This window comes from Terrapene carolina, unplaced genomic scaffold (assembly GCF_002925995.2).
Source record: "Terrapene carolina triunguis isolate 2854851 unplaced genomic scaffold, T_m_triunguis-2.0 Scaffold211, whole genome shotgun sequence".
NCBI classification, from domain to species: Eukaryota; Metazoa; Chordata; order Testudines; family Emydidae; genus Terrapene; species Terrapene triunguis.
In genome coordinates this window covers 27,507,832-27,535,155 of record NW_020664562.1, presented here as the reverse complement: position 1 = coordinate 27,535,155, position 27,324 = coordinate 27,507,832, and the positions used below count along the sequence as shown (strand labels likewise).

The following is a 27,324-nucleotide window of genomic DNA, read 5'->3' as shown; positions in this document are numbered from 1 at the left end:
TTTAAAAAATAAAAAAGTCACACCCACACACTGCAACTCATTTCATCTCTTAGCTCACTGAAAGGATGATCAAACTCATAACACCCTGTTTCACCTTAGAAAGAAAAGTTTATGGACACATTTCTTTAACAAAAGACAGCAGACAACCCTAGAAAGTCTAAGGCAGTTTATCTATATAACAGAGAACATGAACTTTAGAAATCTTCTGTGACCGAGGTCTTGATGCATTATTCAGTTTCTGCTTTGTTGAGTCCCTTCCATTGCTTTGGCTTGCTGTCTTCAGTAGTTTTATTCAATACAACACTCGAATTGCTGGAAAGAGAAAGTTAAAGTTTAACTAATATTCCCCTTTACAAATATAAGTAGAACAATTGTTTTGATAGTGGTCGAAAGTTGTATATTAATTATGCTAAATAATATATTCCACCGTAACTCTTGTCAATGTCTAGTTCAGAACTTCCCCAAGCTATGGTCCCTTTCTCTAATCACTACTCCAACTGAGCAGTTCACATACACTATAAAAGTAAAGATGGGTGATATGATTTCAGATACCTGTTGTGTGGGATATGCTGAATTGTCTGGCAAAGTTCCTCTGAAGGAGGTACACTAGGCAAGCAGTGAGGTTTCTTTTGCCGAGACCTGAAGTTCATTAACTGATTGTCTGGGTCAGAACCTGCAAGACATACAAGTATGTTATTAAACAACACTGTAGTTATGAAAGTATCTAGAGAGGAATTTTTCCATGACTCTTATTTTCTCCCAATAATAAAAAAATAATAAATATGCACATTCATTATTATTAAGGCTACGATTTTGCCATGGATAATTTTAGTAAAAAAGTCAGAGACAGGTCATGGGCAATAAAGAAAAAATTAAGGAAGCCGTGACCTGTCCCTGACTTTCACTAAAAACATCCCTGGCAAAACGGGGAGGGAGGAGGGTCCAGCACCCTGCTGCACCCCCCCATCCCCTGCAGCAGCTGGGAGCTACAGGGACCCCATTCCCCAATGGCTGGGAGGGGTCCCCCTGCTGCCCTGCGAGGCTAGGAGATGTGGGGGGATCCCTTGCCAGCAGCAGCAGATGGGGAGCTGCTACTGAGCAGCTCTGGGATTCCTCTGCTGCCAGCGGCTGGGAGCTGTGGGGGTCCTGTGGCCGCTGAACAGCTCCAGGGGCTGTGGGGGGGCTGCTGCTCGCGGCAGCTGAGCAGCTGCAGGGGCTGCCCCTGCCAGCGGTGGCGCCTGGGGACCTGCGGGGGCCCCTCTCCCACCCACTGAGCAGCTCCGGGGTCCCTCTGCTGCCGAAGGAGGCTGGGGATCCGTCCCAGTGACCACCATGATATAATCTTAGCCTTAATTATTATTGGATGTATTGGACTAAAAATGATATTGAAATCAGCATAGGTGTACACACACACACACACACACACACACACACACAGTACTATGTTTTGTTTTTGTAAATATTTAACTTGAAAACAACAAAAAAAATAGGAATACAAATAGTCACACTGAAGTCAATGGGACTATTCATGTGCTTAAAGATACTCATATGAGTGTTTTCTGGATTAGGTTTTTACTTCTTGTTTAGCAAACCTTATTTCAATTGATTCAAGGATTACTTTAGAGTCCAGGATACCTGGCAACACCCATGCAAAAGTCACTTATGTCAACATGAAAGCTCATAAACTAGCCCAAAGTCCAAAAGAAATTAAACTGAACAGATAGCATTGCTTAGCACTTTCTATTCTAGTGCCTCATTTAAGTGAATGAGAAGATCTGCATTAACTACAATGGGAGTTGGATCAGGCCCTGTAATTCCTTTTCATTTTTAGATTTGAAAAGGCTTCAAAAAGGTGGGCAAGCAGAATTATACAGTATTACATGGCACTTCCTGTAGGGTTATAGTACTCTGGAGTGTAACCTAACAAAGCCTTAAAACTAAAGTAGAAATATATAGTTTTTAAAAATCATTCTAGTGAAAACCGTTATGTAAAAGTATCCAAATGGCATTATATCAAGATGGCGATCCTTTAAGTGGCAAAGGAATTCTTTAATTTTTATATTCTTACATCCCTCAAATCTAAGCTACAGGCAGGGAGGGCTGTTTAATGCTACATTCTCTCTTAAAATGCACTTAACATTCACACACACAAAAATCCACAAGTATGAAAAAAATCACAAATGCCATAGCACACAAGTCTGACACCAATAAAACATTCTTTTTTTAATGACAGCACCCAAATAATCTTATTTCTGTCCCTAAACATAAATGTTTCATACCAACGAAAATAATTCCATGTAGAGAGAGGTCTATAGGAAGACCAGGGGAGCTGCACAGCCTCTCATCTGATTCTCTAATTAAACATGCTATTTAATGCTAAGAGTTCTGTTATATAATTGACATTCAACAGGTCCCTTCTCAAAGAGAAGTTTATCATGTAGCCATGACTGGATTATCAGGATTCCCTTCTTAGGTGAACTACCAGGAGAGCCTAGCAGCCCTGACTTGCACATAGATTTTTAATGTTTTTTATATATCACATCATGAATTCTCTTTATACTTAGGAAGTCTCCATTTCCTTGTGTATGTATCTTCCAACTGAGAGACAAAATAAAACGTAATAAGGATAGTTTTATGAAATGTACAAAAGTTAGTGAGTTAAATACTTGCTTCCTGAGTAGGCACTTTGAGTTTTCACATGTTCAGAGTTCTTGTGATCAGAAGTCATGCTCAAAAACTGTTGCTTCAGCCAAGCCCCTCTATCTTCTTCAAATGCCTTTCTCTGAAAAGAGAAATGTCCACTTATATTCTGTACAGAAAGTGGTAGGTTTATAATGATTGATTTGTTTTGCATGTAAAATCATAAAGTGAAGTTCATTCTTATAATGAAAAAGTGGGCAGTTTAACATAGACCTACAATTGTGAGATCCCAGAAAGGATCAAATGGCAAGGGTGTTTGTAAACTGAACCCCATGGTTTGGTTCACAAGGATGTGCGATGAAGGTCCTTGCAAGTGCCTCTCACTTTACCTTAGGGCAGGGGATCTCGAACTGGGGGTCAGGACCCCTCAGGGGGTTGTGAAGTTATTATGTGGGGGGTCGCGAGCTGTCAGCTTCCACCCTAAACCCTGCTTTGCCTCCAGCATTTATAATAGTGTTAAATTTATAAAAAAGTGTTTTTAATTTATAAGTAGGGTCGCACTCAGAGGCTTGCTATGTGAAAGGGGTCACCAGTACAAAAGTTTGAGAATCACTGCCTTAGGGCTTTTGGCCAGGAAACTACCAGTCAGATGCTAAACCCACCTTCTGTGCAGCTGCCAGAAATGACTATGGCTCAGTGGCGTAAAGGTAAAATAAATAAATTGGTAAACTAACCTAAACTCAACTCCACATACCCCCAATGAGAAATGGGTAAAACGCTATTTACCCTCCACTACAATACTACGGTACTGATCATCTTGCAACTCCAAGTGCCTTCTGGGAAGAGAAAAAAAGAGCTGGAAAGGAGTCCTGACTACTCCCACCCAAATCTGAGAGAAAAGAATGAGGGTTTCCCTTTCATGTGACTCTGTAGGCAAGGGAGGAGAGAAGTGATGTCAATGTCAGGCAGTCCTCAAAAATCCAGATGGCAGCAGGATGGGGAGGAGACAGTTCCTGTACCTCTGAAGAGATCAGACAAACAGGAGGTACCAAGGAAGAGAGAGGACAGGATGTAAGAGCAAGGGAGCAAATTTCCCCATTGTTCAAAATTCTTCTTCCTATGTTCAAAGGAGACACAACAAACCCCAGCTCTAGGCTGAGGGGCTGCTGCAAATTTTTCATAAACATCTACATAGATCACAATACAGATACAGTATTAAAGCATAAGAGGAGAAGCAGTAGCAAACTTATGCATGCAGTGATGCTGCAATCTGGACTATAGGTTTAGACACATCTGGTTAAACTTAGCAATATGCCTGTGATACAGTTTAAGAGTACATCCTATATACTCTCACAATCTTATTAAAAATATTTTTTTAAGTAAAGTGAAAATGTGGAGAATTTTATAGTGTCTTACTGGAACTGAAAAATATTGATACAATGTGAATCAGTGCTATGTATGTACCTATAGATAAAGTCTAAGGCCAAACTGTAAATAAATAAATAAATAAATGAGTGCCTAAAGTTAGGTTCCTAAGTCTCTACTCTAAATAAGTGACCTTATTTTCAAAAGCACATGTGCAGATATTTGAAAATCTTGGCCTAAGCTTATAAAAAGAAAAAGAAAATTAGTTATCCTAGGTCAAGCAACTGTATTTGCCAATGTCTGCGTACAAAATGTAGTATTCTGCTACGGGCGAACAGAGTGAAAGAGAGATCTTCCAATAGAAAGACAATAGCAAAAGGATAACAATACACACAAATGCATACTTTCAACATTGGCTAAGTTTTTCCACTTACTGAGGTTACAAGACTGGCTAATCTTCAGTATTAAAGATCAAAGGCCTATAAAGATACCCTCCCTTTTGAATACCTCAAGTCCTAATCTAATAGCAGCTTCTGTAAAACTTCTTCGCTCTCTCTCAAAGTTCTTTTTTTGTTCTCTAAATAGTTTCCATTCTTCCTGGAGGCGCTCTCTTTCTTCCAACAAATAACAGTCCTGTAGTAACATAGAGGTATCATCATCACATGGAGACATAAGCTGCTGCTGCAGATATAAGGAACAAAAGTCAGAAATGTTATTTAGAAATCATCATATGTTTCTACAAGTTTAGATTTAGATGCCAGCAAAAATTTATTACATGAAAGACAATCAGGCTTGGTCATAAATGGGCCACTGGCACAGGAAATTAGGAAGTGTGGAAGAAAAAACTGCAGAAGGCAAACAAAGAAGTTTAGCACCCTATTCAGAAAGCTGTGGAAAGTAGATGAGATAAGCTTTCTGAATAGGTTGCTAAACTTTGTTGCCTTCTGCAGTTTCTCCTTCTATATGTTCTAATTTCACAACAAAATACTGTTTGCCAAGGTAAGAGTCACATCCCCTCTCCCTCTGCTCCACCCTCCACCGTTATCAAAAACAGGAACACCCAAATAAAAGGAGGCATCATTAGAGTGATGCGTCAATTCCTACCCGAAGAAGGGAGGAAGAGAAGAAAGCAGTTAAAAAAAAAAAAAAATCAAAAGATTCCAACCTGTAATAGTTGTTGCTGAGTTTTGATCATTTCTTTGCATTGCTGAATTTCTAATTCTAGCTTTTCAGTTTCCAGTTCATGGTCCTCTCTTGAAATTACATCGCTGCCATTCAAAGCCCCTGAATGTGCACGTGACACTAAAAACAAGAAAAGAAAAGAAAAGAAAAGAAAAGAAAAGAAAAAGGGGGGTTTTTGTTTTTTTAAAGTAAAAGAGGCAGCCACCGGTAATGTCTTTCAATAAAGGTGCTAATTTAAGATAAAAAAAAGGTTTACAAAATAAATTTAAAGGCATTTTAATATGTATCTGTCCAACCTTGGAATTTGAAAGACCCTGGGTATGACTGAAAAATCACAGGAAATACTGAATAAGTTCTAGCAGAAATATACAGTACTGGATCTCTACACAATCAGTCAGATATAAATTACAATTCAGTGGATCATTTTATTACAGGGAAAGACAATACCACTGAATTGCCCCTTAACTATTTCACAATTTCTGGGCTTAACAATTGTCTCTCTGGACCCCTACTTGTAAAACAAGTAGTGTGCTTTGAAGGCTAATAGTTCAGACAAAGTCAGATAGGAAAAGTGAGGGAAGAGCCCATTTAAAATAAAACAAACTCTCCATGGTTTAGGAGAAAACAAAAAGATAATACTTTTAGTATAAACCTTGTTACTGAGCTATTTGAAGATACTGTAAAGAAAAGCAAGTTTAACAGGTTTTGAACAAAATAAAAACAAATATTAAGAAATCAACATACAGACAAGACAACAACAACAACAACAAAATAAATTCAGGGAACCATTTCCTTATTACATATCTTAACTTTTGGATTATCCTACCCACTCCTGGTATGAAGAGGTCACCATTTGGTAGCATATAGACCAGGGGTAGGCAACCTATGGCACGCGAGCTGATTTTCAGTGGCACTCACACTGCCCGGGTCCTGGCCACCGGTCCGGGGGTTCTGCATTTTAATTTAATTTAATTTTAAATGAAGCTTCTTAAACATTTTAAAAACCTTATTTACTTTACATACAACAATAGTTTAGTTATATATTATAAACTTATGGAAAGAGACAGTCTAAAAACGTTAAAATGTATTACTGGCACGCAAAACCTTAAATTAGAGTGAATAAGACTCGGCACACCACTTCTGAAAAGTTGCCGACCCCTGATATAGACAGACATGCACTCTGATCTGCTATTCTCTCTCTGGGACAGAGAGAGTCCTTTTAGGCTAGGTATTAAGAGAAGTCTTAGACTCTGATGGCAGCCTTTGCCTAGACCACAAGCAGGCTCCCCGCTGCCTACTAATAAAGTCTCTCCAAGATAGCTTCTGAAACTTGCATTCTACATTTCCATGGAAACAGCATGTAACCACCAGAACATTCTATGGCACCTGTCATTTCAACTTCAGAGATTATATTGTAGCTCACAACATATGTGCCTCATTAATCAGAATTCAGATATTTTAACCACAATAAAATGATTAGTATGACACATTAGTGGCCTACACAGATCTCAATAGGAGATGAAAAGCTGGACTTGTGCAAAGCCTTATTAGCTCTTGAATTTAGTATTGTAATAGCAATATTATGGCCAAGAAAGGTCAGGTCCTTTGCATACGAGGGTGCAAGTCCCATGCAGGAGGGGAAAAGTAGTTCCTGTTCCCCATCCCCAAAAAATGTTATTAGAGGTAGGTGAGTGGAAAGGTCAAAAGGTCTGCGTGGACTCCTCCTGATGGTCGAAATGACAGACTGGACTTCTACATAGGGTGCTTCCACAGACGTGCACAGGCTGAAATTGTGAACAAACAGCATCGCTTGCCCCATAACCTCAGCCATACAGAACGCAACGCCATCCACAGCCTCAGAAACAACTCTGACATTATAATCAAAGAGGCTGACAAAGGAGGTGCTGTAGTCATCATGAACAGGTCGGATTATGAACAGGAGGCTGCAAGGCAACTCTCCAACACCACATTCTACAGGCCACTATCCTCCGATCCCACTGAGGAGTACCAAAAGAAACTACGCCATCTGCTCAAGAAACTCCCTGCTATAGCACAGGAACAAATCTACACAGACACACCCCTACAGCCCCGACCAGGGGTATTCTATCTGCTACCCAAGAGCCATAAACCTGGAAATCCTGGACGCCCCATCATCTCAGGCATTGGCACTCTTACAGCAGGATTATCTGGCTATTTGGACTCTCTCCTCAGACCCTACGCTACCAGCACTCCTAGCTATCTTCGAGACACCACCGACTTCCTGAGGAAACTACAATGCATTGGTGATCTTCCTGAAAACACCATCCGGGCCACCATGGATGCAGAAGCTCTTTACACCAATATTCCACATGAGGATGGACTACAAGCTGTCAGGAACAGTATCCCTGATGAGTCCATGGCACACCTGGTGGCTGAGCTTCGTGACTGTCCTCACCCACAACCTTTTCAGATTTGGGGACAACTTATACCTTCAAGTCAGCGGTACTGCTATGGGTACCCGCATGGCCCCACAGTATGCCAACATTTTTATGGCTGACTTAGAACAACGCTTCCTCAGCTTTCGTCCCTTAGCGCCCCTCCTCTACTTGCGCTACATTGATGACATCTTCATCATATGGACCCATGGGAAGGAGGCCCTTGAAGAATGCCACCTGGATTTCAACAATTTCCACCCCACCATCAACCTCAGCCTGGACAAGTCCACACAAGAGATCCACTTCCTGGACTCTACAGTGCAAAGAAGTGATGGTCACAACCACCACCCTATACCGGAAACCTACTGACCGCTATACTTACCTACATGCCTCCAGCTTCCATCCAGGACACATCACACAATCCATTGTCTACAGCCAAGCCCTAAGATACAACCGCATTTGCTCCAATCCCTCAGACAGAGACAAACACCTACAAGATCTCTATCAAGCATTCTTAAAACTACAATACTCACCTGCTGAAGTGAAAAAACAGATTGACAGAGCCAGAAGAGTACCCAGAAGTCACCTACTATAGGACAGGCCCAACAAGGAAAATAACAGAACACCCCTGGCCATCACATACAGCCCCCAGCTAAAACCTCTGCAGCACATCAAAGAACTACAGCCTATCCTGGAAAACGATCCCTCACTCTCACAGATCTTGGGAGGCAGGCCAGTCCTCGCTTACAGACAGCCCCCCCAGCTTGAATCAAATACCCACCAGCAACTGCACACCACACCACAGAAACACTAATCCAGGAACCAATCCCTGTAACAAACCCCGTTGCCTACTCTGTCCCCATATCTACTCTAGCGACACCATCAGAGGACCCAACCACATCAGCCACAGCATCAGGGGCTCATTCACCTGTACATCTACTAACGTGTTATATGCCATCATGTGCCAGCAATGCCCTCTGCCATGTACATTGGCCAAACCAGACAGTCTCTATGTAAAAGAATAAATGGACACAAATCAGACATCAGGAATGGTAACATACAAAAGCCAGTAAGAGACACTTCAATCTCCCTGGACAGTCAATAACAGATTTAAAAGCAGGGCGGATAAAAATCAATGTTTTTTTTAAGTAAAAAAAAAATCAGATTTTTTAAATTTAAATCAGATGTTTTTGATAAAATGCTTTTTGAGGAAAAAACCTATCTAAAGATAGTTTTAATTAAGATACATTATAGATCAAAAATATCTCATCATGGAATAGGGATTATAAATTCTAATTCTATAGCATGACACAATATATTCTGTAATGTTTAAGAAAAGTTTTGTAAATGAGTTTCAATTGTTCATGGATTAGGGACCCCATCTTATGTTTCCAGGGGATTCTGTATAGATTATTTAGGTTAATCTTTCTATCTACCCAATAGGACTCAGTGCTCAATCTAGAAGATAACATCAGAGATGCTTAGTTTTGCAGTTCTCAAACTGTGGATTTGTGTCTCCAGAGATAACATGCTTGTTAACAGCAAAAAAATGTTTTTAAATAAATAAATAAAATAAAATATAGAGGTGAGAAATAACAGATCTCAACCCTATTGTCCCTCTGCAAATGTGTGTACACAGGGTCAATCCCCTACCTCTCTCAAAGTGCAAAGTTTCAAAAAGTTCAATGAATAGAAGTTTGTTGGGGGTGGAGTAGATCTGGACAAGGAGAAGAAGTCTGGAGATAAATTTGAGAAGGGAGGGACAGGCAGTAGAAACAAAAGTGAAATTGTTTGAACAGCATATTCCAGAAGTCTTGAAGTCTTTCTGAGTGTAGCCTTCACTGATTTGAGATCTATCATACCATTCTCTCACTAGAAGGGAAAACCTATAATGGCAGCAGGCCATAAAAGAGACCCAGTTTGGGAATATTTTATATGAAGTTCTTCTACCTGTGAAGAATATGTATTAAGGTTATAACAACCAATAAGAATGCACTTTTATGTAGGAATCCATGATTAAATCGAGTCTTCCTGACTAGTGATTTAAATCAATTTGATTTAAATCAAATCCATCCTGTTTAAAAGTAGCCATCCTTCAACAAAAAAACTTCAAAAACAGACTTCAAAGAGAAACTGCAGAGCTACAATTCATTTGCAAACTTAACATCATTAATTTGGGCTTGAATAGGGACTGGGAGTGGCTGGCTCACTACAAAAGCAATTTTCCCTCTCTTGGTATTGTCACCTCCTCAATGTGGGAGTGGACCACATCCACCTTGACTGAATTGGCCTTGTCAGCACTGGTTCTCCATTTGTAAGGTAATTCCCTTCTCTTCATGTGCCAGTATATTTATGCCTGCATCTGTAATTTTCACTCCATGCATCTGAAGAAGTGGGTTTTTTTACCCACGAAAGCTTATGCCCAAATAAATCTGTTAGTCTTTAAAGTGCCACCAGACTCCTCATTGTTTTTGTGGATTCAGACTAACACAGCTACCCCTCCGATACCTAACTACAAAGTGGTCCAAATGTAGAGCATTTTTATAATATAATGCTTAGATCAGAGTCTCAAAATAAGAAAAAAAATATTATAGTGACTCAACCTGAAAGATAAGGTTTTAGACCTTTTCAAGGCAGGAATAACGTTGTAATTGAAAAACATTTGCCGTTTTCCTCCATGGCACATTCCACTCAAGAAAATCTGATTTCCAAACATCTCTCTCTCTCTCTCTCTCTCTCTCTCACACACACACGCACACACGCACGCACACACGCACACGCCAGTTTCTACATTTATACTGAATCAAGTAAACCGAAGAAACCTTTTAACTGAAAGTTATCCAGTTCTTCAGAATCCACTATATTTTTGGAGTTATTAATTTCATTATAAAAACCTAGAGCGGAGTTACTGTAATATAGACCTATTTTTCAGTGGAAAAGTAAGGGCTCCATGTATTCTATGAGCTTTATGAAGGAAACATGGATCAAATGAAAAAAATTAATACAATATTATCGTTATAACCTTCCAAACATTTACCCCAGGAAGGGGGAGGATTGGAGAAAGATGTTTTATTTCCTACAACAACCGCCCCCTTGCACACACACAATATTTTTTAATTATTACATGTTTTGTTACTTTAATTTCAATGTGCAGACATAGCCATTTGTATATCTGGATGGTTGCATTATGAGCCAAATCTTGATCCCACTGAAGTCAGTGGCAGAACTAATGACTTTAATGGGAAGAATTTGGACATTGGTACACACATACAAAACCAAAAAGCGATGACAGAAACACTGCAAATGTGCAAAATGACATTTTTACTCCATATAGCTGTCTCTCAACCAGTTTCTCCTCTACTCCCAAACCTACCAAATCAATATTCTTCAGAGCAAGCATTCTCAAACACTATCATAGTGTGGACAAATTTTAATAAAGGCATTTTTTCATTGACTATCTGCCTCCCATTCACAGTTTCGTGGGTGACCTCCCTGCTTGTTCATGATTGCATAACATCCCTCTGATAGCTAATGAAAAAGTAAAAATATTTATGTATTTTAGCTGTTTCTAATGCTATTTAGCAGCTAGAAATTAATAGAAACTAGTACTATGCCACCAGCCAGTTCTCCCTAGAAAGCCACGTGAAGCCCCAAAACTTTGAAAATGATTTAGATACGTTTTGTGCTTAATTATTTCAAGTTCTTTTATTTTCACTACACTGGTAACACAAATAGCCAGGATGACAGACAACAGAAGTCAAATTTAAACACAGGCCATCTTTCTGCTTAAACCAACAATGAGAGATATCTTCCTTCAACAAATGATAACCTCAGTCAGGGATAACAGTGTTGCTACATGACAGTTTCTCAGCCCTCCTGTGATTAAATCTTTCGTATTTCTATTTCTGTTGCATGGCACTTGAGGCAACCTACTGTGTCATAATTTTTTTTAATGTTCTTTTAAAAACTTTCTAGCTTGGGTATTGTTATGTCAAATGGGTCAGAGTATAACAAATAACACTATGGAAATGGAGTTGCCACAAACATCACGATGATGCAGAATACAGGCTTATGATGACACTCACCTTGGTTATCCAGTTTTTCAACATGATTTTTCAGCATTCTCCACTGCTTTCTAATGCTGTTGGTAAGCTGTTCTCGCACAGTTTCACAAGAAAGTTCCCACATATTCTCTTTATTTAATTCTACAGCATCTTCCTCCATGTCCGATAGTACCTGTAAAAGCAAAAACAAGAGTCTGCTGAAGCAGTCCTCTATATTTTTCTATGGGGCTTATTAACTGTCTGAGGGAACAGGAAATTCTGCGAGTTTCCATTTACCCAGTTTGGACCTGGCAGGGAGTTTGACTTTCTAAATGCATGGATTGCAGGGGTTATGCAAGGCAGAGCTTCCACATTACTTCCTAGCTGCCCTTGTCCCTCAATATGCAGAATGAATATCAGCCAGCAAGATACTGATGACACAAACACACCTACCCCTTCCTGAAGTGGATAGCTCAGTGGTTTGAGCATTGGCCTGCTAAACCCAGGGTTGTGAGTTCAATCCTTGAGGGGGCCATTTAGGGATCTCGGGCAAAAATCTGTCTGGGAATTCGTTCTGCTTTGAGCAGGGGGTTGGACTAGAGGACCTCCTGAAATCCCTTCCATTCCTGATATTCTATATAAAAATTTAAGGTTCCGAGGAGTCATGCTGCTAAATCTTCTGCCTGGCGGCTGCCCTTGAAACACCAATTCCAGGAGTGAGGAGCTCACTATGCAGCATGTGACATGTTTTAAGAACATAGGGGTGGGGTTTGTATAATCTTATATGTGGGGATTACTCATCTAGACAGAGGAAAAGAATTATCCTGTAGAGAGCAAGTAACTGGTTCTGCCTCCTTCTTATTCATAGTGCACCGGTGGGGGCAAAGGCAAGATGAGTGAAAAGAGGGGGTGAAGTACAGTGAACAATGCTGTGGAGCCAGAATTCCCTTGTCCCACTTCTCTTTAGCATCTCTAGGCCTGATGCTCCCAATGTAAATCCTCCCTACTCAGAAGCAGACAGAAAAGATTGGATCTTAAATTAATTCAGACAGATAAAATTGACGTGTTCAAGGGTGGAAAAAACGGTTCCTTTACATATGCTGCAACATTTACTCACTAAATGAAATTTAGTGTTTCTGGGGATTTTGGAAACTGCAGTATCAGCAAAGGAGGGAATAGAGAGAAATTTAACATTCTATCTAATTCCATAAAGACAATTTTTCTTGAGGTTCCTATGTGTATAGTGCCTAGCACAATAAGGGCCCAATCCTGACTGGGCCTCTGGCTGCTACTGTAGTAATAAATATTAATATCAATAGTACCCTAGTCCAAAGCTCTGCATTCCAGGCCAATAACCGCACATGACTCAGTATAACGTTGCTAAGTAACAAGAAGCCAAGCCACCGGTGTGAACATTGGGGCAGCAAAAGATGTTCAGGGTTTTTTGTTTTAAACCGAAGTTCATTTAGGCACGCTTGTTTTGAATCAGTAATAACTGCTTTAAAAACAAAACAAAGAACCTCAAATAGTTATCGGTTTCAGAGGGGTAGTGTGTTAGTCTGTATCAGCAAAAAGAACAAAGAGTACTTGTAGCACCTTAGAGACTAACAAATTTATTTGGGCATAAGCTTTCGTGGGCTAAAACCCACTTCATCGGATGCACAAATAATTTGTTAGTCTCTAAGGTGCCACAAGTACTCCTCGTTCAAATAGTTATGTTTTCCTTTTTTACATATATAATTTAAGTAACTTTCTGATCATTGGATTACTGTACATAAGTATCAATAACTAGCACTGCTTTAGTTGGAAGTCTACCAGGAGATGATTATAATTCCATTTTTAGAGGTTTACCAAAATTTCACCCCGGAATGAGTGTATTTTACATTAAGAGGTCTTTGCTTAGGAGCACAAGTTAGCTTTGCCCAGTATAGAGACACATTTATTTTCCCCCCATAAAGTTAATGATTTTATCAACTTTTTAATATTCATATGAGTTTTCTAGACAAATAAAAAAAATAGTTAATACTTTGTGCCTATAACCTATGTCAAAAATGAACCCAGGGCTGCTTTTGACTGTGAGTATTTGCAAATAGTTAATCCATTAGACCAACTAGATTTTTAGAATATACGGAAGTAAAAAAATTACTGAAATATTTGCATTTGGAGAGCAGCTAATGCATATGCCCCATAAGTAGAGACCTGCAAATCCACAGATATCCGCTCTGTATCCACAGATATCCTCATCCACAGATCATTTTTGCGGATCGCAGATCAGATGCAGATACAAATTTTGTATCCGCACAGAGCTCTACCCATAAGTACTTAGCAGTCACTACTTAGACTCTGCTGGTTATTCATTTTACAAAGTAGCTGAATGCCCCTCCAAGAAATTAAATGAGGCTTGTGTGTTTTGGGTTTTTTTTAAGTCTGCTATAAAAAAAGTTATACCCCAAGAGATCAACAAAGAACTGTAGAAATTTGATTCAGTCACCTAAGAACATTTCATTGCAAAGCATAAAGTCCTGTTATTCCTCCAGTTTGTCTTGGTACGCAAGCACACATATGCCTCAGTGCTGAAGCTGGATCTGCATGGGTGGCCCATAGAGTTTGGGCCGAACCCCACTGTCTTCCCTGGGTCCCAGCCGGCATGGGAGTCCACCCGTGCATATCCATTTACAGGACTGTAGTCACAGTATGTAACATGCATCCTGTGTATAAATGGGGCCTTAGCAGTGGAACAGTTCCACAATACTGAGTTGCAGTACTACATTATAAAGTGGAATTTCAACCTACAGTAAGATTCTTTCCTAAAGAAGGAGTCAGACACTTGACATACTAATTAGAGCACTAAACATACCGTGGGCCTGTTTTGCCTGCTGCAGGATATACGAGTAATTCTCAGTGAAGTTAAGGTATTACTCACACCCTGTGGCAAGGCGGCCGAGCCCAATGTAATATTTCAATTACAGTAAGATGCCTAAAACTACTGAATCCCCCAAAACATCACTTAATCAAGCAGCTCTGTTAGACATCTCATCCACAACGGTTTTGATTCTAAAGCACATTTAAAAGATTCCTTTATGATTACATACGTTTTCATACCCACTTCTGCCACAACATCTACAAGCAATAAAGCAATGTGTGACGGCCCCAGTGTTAACAATGGAAGGGAATTACTAGCAGAACTGAAAACCATTCTATTTAGCGATAAAAGTTTTCCTGATAGCAGCTGCAGATTTTTAGTAGAAACATTGATTTATCTAGCCTGTCGGTCTTAGAGCCCACCCTACTTATAATCACCATGTTTTTCTAGATACAGTACATACTGGAAGTACAATTTTCCAACATAAGCACCTTAAGAGGTTGTCCAATCACACTAGGACATTGAAAATCAGCACCTAAGTCCATTTTCCATACCCAAATATTGATATGAGCAAAATGCAGGATTCGGACAGCCTACTTAAGTCCATTTGAACAGTGGGCTCCTCATGAGACAGTAACTAGTGCAGATGGAAAGTTTTAAGAAGCTAGGGTAATATTTTGGTATGACCCAATGACTGTGCATAGTACTAGTTCAATATATAGTAGGGTTTTTTTAAAAAACAAAAATAAAAACACTTACCGGCCCAATGCCATCTTCAGCTCTTTCCTTAGGTTTCTGTTTCTGTGGTGGGAGAAGTGAAATCATCTCTTTCTTCATTTGCTGAAGAACTTTCTTGAGCTCAGCATTTTCCACTAGAAGCTGTTTTTGACGTTGTTCATAGCCACCTAACAGAACTTTGTACATTTCTTCTTCATTCCTGAAAGCAGAAGCCTTACAATAAATAAATAATTACAAAATACACTTTGATTAAAGTATATATTTATGTAAGTATCAACTTACCTGGCTTCTGTTTTACCAGTTCTCCAAGCACCCCTCTTCCCATCAACTCTACCTACGTAATTTAGAACATCCATAGCTACAAATGAGAAGGGAAATTAAAGACATTTCAGAGTGAAGTAAAAATCCCAAAAGTATATCTAAATATTCAGGCAACCCTACATTTTCCTTTACATTAAGAAGCCTTACAGGACTGAATATAAAAATCAATCTTTGGACTCACATGAGACCAAAATTTCCTGAAAACAAAACAAGAAAGGGAGATAATGGAAGGAAGAGAAGAAATTTTAATGGTAGAGTTATATGTAACATCTAAAATTAATAAATGAAAAAGATTGTAGAGTTTCTAATATGATGGTCTCTCTTTTAGACAGGATAAACCACGCAGTGTTGGACACTTCACTGCCCTCACTCCCACATACTCATTACGAGTAGTTTTGCAACACTAAAAGAGCAGTACTAATATCTCATGCCCAATGCACTGCATAAATTATGCTGTGCAAGGAGCTTTTGTAGTCACATGCTGAAGACATCTGTCTTGGAAGAAACACTCTCACTATGTGACAGAGCAGCATAATGATCTTTATTTGTTTTATGTCTTATTAAGAAGTAGCAGAGCACCCTAAGATTTTTTAATAAAAGTTGCAATGAGGTGACACAGAGCTGCTTCCCCCTTCCCCTCCATAGGTTGTGCCTACACTAGTTTTATTTCCTGTCTAGAATCTCCCACCTTCGCTAACATTAGTGCAGTTCCAGGCCTCCAGGTGGTTGCCAAAATTTTAAGCAGTTTTGATTAAACCTGCTCATAGCTGGTGGACACAAATATAGTACTTAAAGTGCTCTTTACAGCCCAGTCTACATTAGCACTCAGAGTTGTTCCTACCACCATCAGAGCTGAAGTGGTACTAGCAAAGATAGAAATTATAAGGGTGAAAATGTTTTAATTTAGGAACTGATCATGATTCTCATCAGGCAGCCAACTGGCCTTCTTTGGTTTGTGCCTATCAAAACAAGGGGAGATACTCAAAAACTCTTATAGGGCACTCTTACACTAGCAAAACTAGAAGATCAGTTTTCTTTAAGTCTATGAACAGTTAAATTTAATTAAATGCTACATATTTTATGCAAAACCTTCTTTGTGACCTACTATTTTGGATACCAAAGTGCATTCTAAGTCAGGAGCTTGGCACATTGTTAATGCTAGAAGCTGAAGTAAATATCTTGAACATGCAGCTTTACTGTATCACTACAATGTGGAAGACTTTACTTACCTATTTTTTTATCCTTTTTGTTCATGACTAGTTGATGTAAGCGCTCTTTTAGTTTGTTGTATTCTCTTTCTTTCCTCTTCATATCATGATTGTACTGAGTAGCACGACTCGCAATAATATTCTGTAATTTTTGTACCTAAAAAAACCAAAACCCCATAAATTTTCAACTAAAGTTCATGCACATACATTTCTTTAAACATAAAAACAAAAATAAAAGAGCTTGGTATAAATATTTATATAAAATATAAATTTTAAGGCGTAGTAACTTTCAGTGTCTGTCCAATATTTTTTGCTGAATATTAAGATGCTAATTACATATGGACATCACTGGGATAGGCACTATGGAAAAGCTAATTGTGTAAATATCCAGGTCCATGACTAGTGCGCCTAGGCATCGTTGTAATCCAAACAACAATAAAAGTATTTACATGTGTGTGCACACAGAACTCTCGCTCAGGTTTTCCCTAAGCACCATACAGTTAATTTAGGCAAAGTATTGTTTACAGTAAACTTCCAAGTGGATTTTAGCCTTTCCCTCTTCCAGGTTCAAGGAGATATTCCAAGTTTTGGCTGCATTTTTTGTTTGTTTGCTCTCCTACACATATCTGAAGTTTTACTTTGGTTTTGTTATACATTACTAGAAAGGCTCTGGCAAATAGCTGGGTCTCGGAGTCTAGCAGCCAGGCTTTAGCTGACTTATCTCAGAATGATGCATTAAAAAAGGCATCACAGGTCTGCACGTGTACATATGCAATGAGACCACCACCATTTTTATCATTTGAACCCGTCGACCCCATTTGCACATGAATTGCATCCCATTATCACCGTGGTTCTCAAACTTTTGTATTGGTGACCCCTTTCACACAGCACGCCTCTGAGTACCCCCTCTTATAAATTAAAAAAAACACTTTTTTTTTTATATTTAACACTGTTATAAATGCTGGAGATGAAGCGAGGTTTGGGGTGGAGGCTGACAACTTGTGACCCCTACCACAATAACCCCATGACCCCCTGAGGGGTCCCGACCCCCAGTTTGAGAACCCCTGCATTAGCAGCTAGTATGCCAAACTTCACAGTGACCACACATGAAATTTGCTAACTTTCTCTATGCAAGCCTATGTATTCTTTTAAAATAAAACTCTACTCAAACCTGAGGTTTTCTGAATGATTTGTGTAGATGTACAGGCTGACTCACCTCATCTTTTTCATTTTTAAGTAACTGGTGCAGATTTCTGTGCTTACATTGCTGTTGTCTGTCTCTTTCTTGAAGTCCCACTATTTCCCTTCTAGAAGTTTCCAGTTGCTCCTAAAAAAAAGGACCCATAATTCAATCTCAATTAAAATTTACAAAAGAAAAAAATTAAATTTGAGACAAGTTTGTTCTTGCTGAAATATCAGAAGTCCAATACACAGGCAAGGCCTCTTCATGGCAAATTAACCTTCATTTCTACAGCAAGAGGCCTGGATAATATGGTTACCCCAGTGCAGCAAAGTGCTAGTTCTGTAGCACTCCACTTCATGGGGATTTTTACTGAGTTAAATATGGAAAAGAATATAAGCAACACAGCATTACTACTTTTAGTTTGATACTGAATGCAATTACTCTTTCACTGCCATTAAATTATTAAGTATTCAATATGCTGCAATGCATGCCTTCTCCATAGAAGTCAGAGGAGAAGCTAGATGTTTTGGCAGTTGGAGCTATTGTTGGCTTGGATAAGTACATTAGCTGGATGTTTCTGCTAAAATGATCATTACCGCTTTTGGAGGAGGCAGGAAGGTACACAAAAAAGTTACATATTATGGGCCAAATTAGGGTTGCTTCAACACAAAAGTACTGTGGAAGTAAGATGCAGTTTCTCTCCTTGAACACACCTGCACATGGGGTAAGTAGTTTGGCTGACTTTGCTAGGGGATTAATATAATACATAAGTTACGTTTTTTAAAAGCAGGAGTGCAGCTGTACAATAGCGTTTTAATGTTACATGCTAGAGTTGTTTCCATGCAGATTATATACTCCTCAGGATAGAACTGTTGTCTTCCTATGGGTTCATGCACAGTGTCTAGAAAAATGGTATTCTGATTCAAACTGTGACCTCTGGGTGCTATTGCGATACAAATAATAGCAAAAGTGGTAGGGGGTAGTCAATCTTCTTGCAAAGTAGAACTATGGGGGCTAAGTAAAGCACTGAAAGCAAAAGCTGCCTTGCTAAAATGTTACCGTGGAAAAGAAGCTTATTTTAGAGCTGAGACACAACTCAGAATCTGCTAATAAAGCAACTATACCTACTTTCAAATACAATTTTTCCATTCAGTTCATGCCATCTAAGTCACTAGCAATAACTGACTGTCATTTACACTTTAGCCTAAAATTTTGGGAGAGGCTGGATTGTAACAGATTATGGAGCCTCATCTATCAATTTGGTCTAAATTCAAACCAGTAACCAAAAGTGTTGCTGACTGCTTTTGAATAGACATTGTGACAGGACAGTTGTCCTCAGGTCTCTCAGGGAAGCCAAAACCTGAATGGATATGGAGAATGAGCTATACGCTAGCCTTTGGAGATGGCCCTTTGGAATCAGGATGAGGCATGTTAGAACAGCAACATGAGTAAGCTTGCTATACTTCTTGTGGCTACATGAAGTAATTTATTTTCTAGGGTTGAAAAATCTAGCAACACTCACAATATCCCATTTAAAGATAAACCAGCCAAATCTTCCAAGATCTTCATTTCCATAATGAATTACCACCCTCTAATCTAATCAATCTTCCTCAGGAACAGCTGGTCGCTAAACTGTTCACGGCGTATTCATGTCTTTATTAGAGAGCTATTTCTTCCACTCCTTTTTCATTACATTTAATGAGTTTTCCATCAGTTAGAAAACACACCTCAGAAAAAAAACTTGTAGGACAATTAAGTCTTAATAAATCAGCAAAATAACCTTACTGAGAATTTATAACATCTGTTAGCTGAAAGTGCCACATTGCATTATGATAAGAGTTAGAGAGAATTGATTTTCTACCTTTACTTTAGCATAGCAGTTCTGCAGGTGGTCCATATCACTACCCAGTTTCAGATGCTGGATTTCCACCTCTTCCTGAGCTCGGAGGTTCTTGCGTTGGAGTACAAGCAGTTCATTCATACAATTTAAGACCGATACTACATTTAATTCTTTATCTTTGCACTCCGAATAAAGAGAAGGGAAACCTAATGTTGTCAACTCCTAGTAAGGGACAGAGAGAGCAATAATTGGACCAATTTCTTTCTATCCTTGACAAAATTCTCACACAGCATACTAGAAGACATTCATTTTTGCAAGGAAAAAAAACCTCCTTGGCTTTCAATTAGTAACCAAAGAAAAGCCTACTTCATGGGAATAAACTCTCTCACCCCAGAGACCACTCACACTCCTTTCCACAACTGATTGACAGTTATATTAAATGACCCCACTTGAGAACACGGCTTACCCTGTTAAGATAGGAGATGCTCTGTTCAACATTCTCTTCTGTGCAGAAGGCACTGAAAAAGCTGTGCATACTTTTGGACAAAGGCAGTGGCGAGCGTAGCACTTGTTGCATGTTTAAACTTGAAGGGGACATCTTTTTTTCTGAGGTGCCACAAGTACTCCTGTTCTTTTTTTCTGAGGTATTCTGATAAGGGATTTTGCTAGCTACAATTCAAAATATTATGAAACAAGTTTAGAACTAATTATTTAAATCAATTCAAGAGACTAAAACAGGATTACTCATCACTGTTTAGCAACTTTAGAAATGACATTAAGAACTATTAAGAGTTTGGGGAGGGGGAAATACTATAAACAAAATGCTACTAATTTGAGTTTCTACCAAAAAGTAAAGCATCAACAAGATTTTAAATAAGGCATTTTCATGAAAAAATTCCTCTCCCCTCCCCAAAAAAGATTCTCATAAAAATCATTCTAATTACTAGTTCATTTGCTTACTTGGATTACTATTTCTCATACATGCCCAAGAAATGTACTGAGGATTCTTACATATTAAGTTTCATTGTACATTTTAACCTACTCCCTCACCACCCCGCATACATTCAAAAAAAATGTCTTGCCTTTAATACACTGTTAATCAAAACACAGGACAAAAGAGAAACAGAAAACAAAAGGAATGTTACAGCAATGTGAGACATTCACTGACTGTAAAAAACATGAATGTTTAGAATTCTCTCACATATGATAGAGTAATTTTTAGTGATAACAATTCTGTAAAACTACCATAACCAGTAGAAATTGTAGTATAAACACGATTATATCATTTAACATTTCCACTTAAGGAATTAGATATGTTATGAATGAAACTCCAATTTCACTGTTTAGCAGCCTGTAAAGTATTGTACCACTAGTGATTCTCAAACCTCCTAAATTAAAATTGTTCCCAGTTTTGTCTTCTAACTATAATAGTTACCTGATGACAGTGCTGGCACTGTAATAGTCTTCCAATCTCCCATAGCAACAGACAGCCAAAGTACCTGAGCAACTGGTTCAGCAGTAAAGCATTTAGTACAATTGCTGGTAAAATCCCCTACATAGGCATCTCCTAAAATAGCAAGAACATTTTAGATTAACAATATAATCTTCTAGCTGTGTTAGATACAATCAGGCATACAAGAGATGCCCCTGGCCTCAAGCCATATAAACTTTCTATATACAAACAAATCTATGAAACCCAGTGATTACAGTACAATAGAACCAATATTTAAATACAGATAGCCAGACAAGACCATTTTTGGTGCATGGTTTTTTGGTGCACGGTATTTAGATAACCTTAAACTACAAATTAAGCACCAAGCATCCCATAAAGAGGATAAAGAATCACGATGCAGTGAAACTAATCCAATTGTTTTTTATAGTGGTGTACATCATTAGAGAAACAGTAAGACCGTTTCTCTTAAGTAGTAAGGAATTTTATAACCAAGCAGCATAATTTTATTTATAGAAGAGTCACTACTTGGTTAAGTACAGTTTCATCATAGACTCATCTCTGTGGGCTTATTACCTAACAGAAAAATAAATGTCTTCCAAGCTCTGAAATTAGTATACGTGATATAGGAGCAAAGGAGGAATATCAACCTGATGAGGAAAATTTGTATAGGTTTGAAGTTTAAAGAAAAGTCCCATCACGTGGCAATCAGTTCAAGTCTTTGCCTAATTTTGTATTTTTAAAATTTGAAATAACAGTTGGAAGAAAAAAATAGCGTGGGAGAGATCCCAAATATGCTGAATGGAACAAATCTATTGGCCTGGCCACTGACCACAGCACTGGCCTTCTGGAAACCAAAAGAACTTGTACTCATAAGATAAAGCTGGCTGGGTCTTCCAGGAGAAAGGGAAAGCAGCATTAGATCCACAGATGCCATGCTGCCCTGGATCTGGAAACCAGGACAGTAGCATAAGGTCCCCTCAAGCATGGTCTTTACCTCTCACAGCTGTGCTGAGAGCCACACAGATCCATGGATATCTGCTGCTTTAGGGGAACTAGTGTGACCAGATAGCAAGTGTGAAAAATCGGGACAGAGGATGGGGGGGTAATAAGAGCCCATATTAAAAAAAGCCCCAAATATCAGGACTGTCCCTATAAAAATCGGGACATCTGGTCACCCTAAGGGGAACAGACCAACTTTCCACCCCACAGGGAGGCACACCTACCTCTCTAATGAACAATTTGGATGATACCCTCACATGAGTTTCATGTTTTCTTCTGAGGATTTTTACAGCACAGGTATATTTTGGTCAGATATTGTTGCAATAAACCACTTGCAGCAGAGCAGTTAAGACTTTAGACTTCAGTTGTCTACAGCAATTAAAACCTACCCTTCCAAAATGGTTGCTTGATGCATACTTAGAGGTTTACTCTAGCTGGTCTGTGACTCTTAAGCCCATCTTTAGAATATGGTTGAAGACAGAATTTATTTATAAGTCTTTCTATGGCACTCAAATGTGTCGCCACTAGATACTATGGCAGTGAGTTTATCCTGGAGACATCCTTGTGAATTATTTTCAAGATGGGGAACTGAAGTACAGAGGTTTTTTTCTTTGGTTTGTGTTTTATTCAGGAGCTCAAAATGGCAGCTTGGAAGACAGAGGAGTATGCTGTAGCCCTCCTTCCCCCAAAACTTAAGACTTGGTTAAGGTTCAGGACTGGCCCTCAGGAACTCTGGCTTCTCTTTCTGATATGTCACAGACTTCCTGTGTTACCCTGGACAAGTTATTCGGGTTCTCTCCGTTTCCTGATTTATAAAATGGGGATAATAAATAAAATGATAAATACCACCACTACACCGGGGTTTTGTGAGACTCAATTAAATCATTAGTATTTATAAAGTGCTTTGAGATCCCTGCATGGCAAGCGTTAAAAAAATCGAAGTATTACAGACTGAAGTTTTATTTTAAAAAAGAAAGAAAGGAAGCATAGCATAGTGTCATGGTTGAGATTTAAACCCAAAATTATTCAGGAAATTCAAAGAACAGGGTACGAGTGCCTCATTCACAGCTCCCTACACCTTTTTAACTTTGCCCTAGCTCTAGGTCATTGTGGTGCAACCATATAATGACAGGCCCAACGTTGGGGAAAAAGGACATATTACTGGGAGAATGCTTCACAGGTATAAGTTCACCAGGATAAAAAGGTATAGAATTACTACTCAATAGCTGCAGCAAATTAACACATTCCAACTGATGCAAATGTATCCATTAGAAAACGTATGTGTAAAGGAGTAATGGTAGAGACAATGTTATAAAGAGAGAAAATGAGTGCAGTAGTGCCAACCCCAGATGTACAAAAGTCAAGAGCCAGGCCCCAAAAAGTCAAGAGATTTAAAAGAACTGGTTCTTTTTTATCTTCTGTTTATTAAGTTATTAAGGTTCATGTTTCCCGCATCTCTTTGAAACCACAAGGACTAGACACTTTCAATGAAAGCTGAGATTCTCATGTAACCCCCATGATTTCAGGAGCAGAGTCTTTAAGAAGAGGGTCTTCCCTTCCCTCTCTCCCACCAAAATCAACTATATCTTTATCAAATAAACCCAAAATTATGCACAATACAAAGACCATACAAAAAAATTCTTACATGTTCATTTAGCTTCTGTTGGACCCATCAATTCAGATCAGGAGTATTACCCACCGCAGTCCTGTTAATAAAACAGAAAACACAAATCAAACTACAGACATTTTCACATTACTGCCATTCCAACCACTTTAATCCTCTGTCTTAGTAAGTTAGGGTGATTTCCTGGAACCGCGGCCAATGGGAGCTGTGGGAGCGGTGTCTACAGGCAGAGGCAGCGCACAGAACTGCCTGGCCATGCCTCCGCTTAGCATCTGAGCGAGGGGGATGTCGCTGCTTCCGGGGAGCCCCCCAGGTAAGCACCACCCAGAGCCCGCCTCACCCCATCCCGTACCCCAACCCCCTGCCCCCTCCCACCCCCAAACTCTGCTGCTGCTGGGGGGGAGCCAGGTAGGGAGCCTGCCAGCCCCCCCAGCACCCTCCCAGCACCAGCGGGGGTCCCGAGCTGCGCACCACTGCCTGCGCTCCCCCGCCCCCCCCAGCACCTGTGGGGGCCCTGGGTAGCTCCCTCCAAGTTTTATTCACTGGTAATTTTAGTAAAAGTTATGGGCCATGAATTTTTGTTTACTGCCCGGGACCTGTCCGTGACTTTTACTAAAAATACCCATGACTAAAACGTAGCCTTACTTATAATCAAAGGGCAACCTTACAATATTTGCAATATGACCTAAAGAAAAGCTCTGTGTCGTTCAAAAGCTTGTCTCTTTCACCAACAGAAGTTGGTACAATAAAAGATATTATCTCACCCACCTTACCTTCTCTCTCTAATACTTGCAATAGACTATTATCCAAGTCACAGCACAACCAATTTCATCTACCAAATCAGTTTTCCCTCTTTGCTCAAAAGGCAGACAGGTCTATCATGAGCCCTGACAAAAACAGGGCCTAAAAAATCCCTACTCCTTTCACTTTAAAGGCAGTCTTTTAACACCAGCATAAATCTATTTTACTACAGTAGCTCTAAAAGTTACTGTCATTTGCATATCTGCAACGGACAAAGATCAAATTCCTTTAATTCTATGCAATCCTTGCCTCGGTAAAAATCAAGTAGTTATACCAGATTCTCTCATTCTTGAGAAGGGAATACACATACACACAGAAATCCTGAACAGTCCAAAAGTCAGCCAGCATAGCAATGATCGATGATTGGCCAATTGCGCTTTATTGATGTCATATTGAGGCATCAATCCCCAGTGGTTCACAGATAGGATTTCATCAATAAACAACACCAAAAATCCTGCCCCCCCCCCCCCCTTTTTTTTTTTTTAACCTTTCTCCCTATTTTTAAGTGATATGTAAGAATACAGAGACTTCAGCTGCAAAGGCAGCTTGGGAGAGGGAAGAAAGTTTTAACATGCCTCCTCCCTGTAAAGTGCCAATATTCCCTTTCAGCAGCAGTTTGTAACTATAACTGACTTTCTACGAGAAAAATTACATTGCAGTGGAAGGATGTATCCCATACCAATCACACACAATTTTATGTTTTCTTAAAAATAAAATATGAAGTTAAGGAGTCATAATTAACACTATTACATGATGTCACAGTGTGTATTAATAGGCTAATAGTGCTTTTCGGGGGTGGCCAAATGCACTCAGCTTCTGCCACACAGTGCATTCAAGTCATTCTCTTACTATTGCTTACAGTGACGTTGATAGGAAGACCTAGGAAATCTAACCCAGTGGGATCAGAAGCAAGCCACTTTCAAGAGTTCCTGTTCCTGGATTTCAGAATGGAGGGGGGTGCCAGGAGGAAGACATGGGAATGGAAAAGGAATGGTACACTGAAGTCCTGAGAATCCAGTTGTTTTCTCCCCATGCCTGAAACAGAAGTCAGATCCTTGTGTCTTGGAAAACTCACCAGAAGTGTATATTAAACCAGACTACAAAACAGCAACTTGAAGACTCACTAAAGGGTAATCTAACCTCAAGGTCTAAAATTGCTAAACCACCAGCAAAAGGCATCCTAAATTGTTGTGCAGCATCAGGAGACCTCATTAAGTTTCCAAAAAGTAACCATCTCTGAAAATGGCCAATGTTTTGCTACTAGAATTATCTTCATTGTACAGTTTCATCTTTTTACTGGATTTGGGGCTGAATGCAAAAGAGTAGAGTGTGTCAGTCCACCTATGCACAGGAGATGCCACGAGCACACTATTCATGTGCTCACATCCTTTCATTGACTCCCAATGCCAGTTTAAGACCTTGCTCTTGATCTTCAAAGCCATCAACAGATTGAGACCCAGCAACCATATGCTTCTTCCCCCATGTTGTTAATATTGTGTTGAGAATATGGTCACCATTAATATTTTTAGTGAAGACTGAAGTAAAATAGACATTAAACACCTCAGCCTTCTTGATGTTGTATCATTAGCTCTCCTTCCCCACTAAATAGTGGACCTATACTTCCCTTTGTCTTTCTCTTGTTCCTAATGTAGTTATAGAACCCCAATGCCAGCAATGTGTTCTTTGTGCATGCTCTGAGCATGCCTGTGCTAAACTCCCCCACCCCCGAGGGTCTCTTCCTCAGATCCTTGTTCACATGAGAGGGGGGAGAGAGATCTCAGACAACCTCAGAAAGGCAAGGCACGCCCCCAGAACCTGGCTTATACGGGGAGGCAAGGAAGGAGGTCACATCCCCATAAATGGGCAAGGGACCCCCCCCAGATCTCATATCACAAGGGGGATACGGGTTCAGACCCCCCCAAAAGGCAAGCCCTCTCAGAACCTGGCTTCCAGGAGGAACGGATTGTCACACCCCTGTAGATGGGCTGGGAGTCCCTAGATTATGGCACACACACGGTGGGGGATGTGTGGCTGAAAGGTGTCCCACCCCTATTTTCCTCCAGTGCCCCTGTCACGCACGCCCATGTCCTCCTTTCTAGTATCCCACTGCTCCCCTCCCACTGCTCCCCATCCTCTCTCTGATCCCCCAAACCCTTCCCCCCATTCCCTCCTATTCTTCCACCCCAATCACCCTCCCTACCTACTGAGCATTTGCTTGTGTAGTTTATTTTCCCTTCCAAAAAAAAAATAGTTTCAGCACTTTCTGAATATTCTGCCTCACTTAGATTACGTTTCTCCAAAATAAAAATACCCCTTTAATAGCGGCACAGTGACGCAGAGGCCCACTGGTGGTTAACTACTCTGTGTCAGCAACTCGTCAGACCTGACTCGCCCACTACACCTAATACACCACTGCCACGATATATACCCAAGAAGTGGCATGTAATATCACTGGAAAACTAAAAACTGACTGATCCTAATCATTAATATTTTTTGCATGAGGTGTGTACAAAGCATTATGGATGTGTGCTAGATTTACGTTCTTAAAATGTGTTTGGCAAGCAAAGCATAAACCCAGCCTGCCCTAGACAATGGAATGTGTATGTGTGTGTCTGACCAGCCTGGCCATCAGGCAGAGACAATAAAGGCA

General features: G+C 39.7%; 1 protein-coding gene across 2 annotated transcripts; it reads right to left on the bottom strand.

The window, feature by feature from the left end:
* Nucleotides 1-23,945, bottom strand: LOC112107711 (afadin- and alpha-actinin-binding protein). 2 transcript variants are annotated; one of them, XM_029912420.1, is made up of 14 exons: nucleotides 23,895-23,945; nucleotides 21,233-21,364; nucleotides 20,264-20,466; nucleotides 19,819-20,019; nucleotides 17,991-18,101; nucleotides 16,796-16,931; nucleotides 15,528-15,603; nucleotides 15,267-15,444; nucleotides 11,687-11,837; nucleotides 5,171-5,307; nucleotides 4,513-4,686; nucleotides 2,671-2,782; nucleotides 553-673; nucleotides 1-312 (listed from the first exon to the last, which is right to left on the bottom strand). In XM_029912420.1, exons 2-14 carry the CDS (start codon nucleotides 21,273-21,275, stop codon nucleotides 228-230), a joined length of 1,728 nt encoding a protein of 575 aa, XP_029768280.1. In that variant the 5' UTR covers nucleotides 21,276-21,364; nucleotides 23,895-23,945; the 3' UTR covers nucleotides 1-227. The 2 variants fall into 2 exon arrangements, with proteins under 2 accessions (XP_029768280.1, XP_029768281.1); XM_029912421.1 differs by having other exon boundaries at nucleotides 4,513-4,638.
* Nucleotides 23,946-27,324: the final 3,379 nt, after the last annotated feature.

Excerpts from the sequence above, each read along its gene's own strand:
- LOC112107711 (XM_029912420.1), bottom strand. The coding sequence starts at position 21,275 with ATGGGAGATTGGAAGACTATTACAGTGCCAGCACTGTCATCAG. Across the intron at positions 15,604-16,795 it reads CAAAAAGGATAAAAAAATAG|CTATGGATGTTCTAAATTAC; the intron begins GTAAGTAAAGTC and ends TCTCATTTGTAG. Across the intron at positions 674-2,670 it reads TCAAAGTGCCTACTCAGGAA|GTTCTGACCCAGACAATCAG; the intron begins GCAAGTATTTAA and ends TATGTCTTGCAG.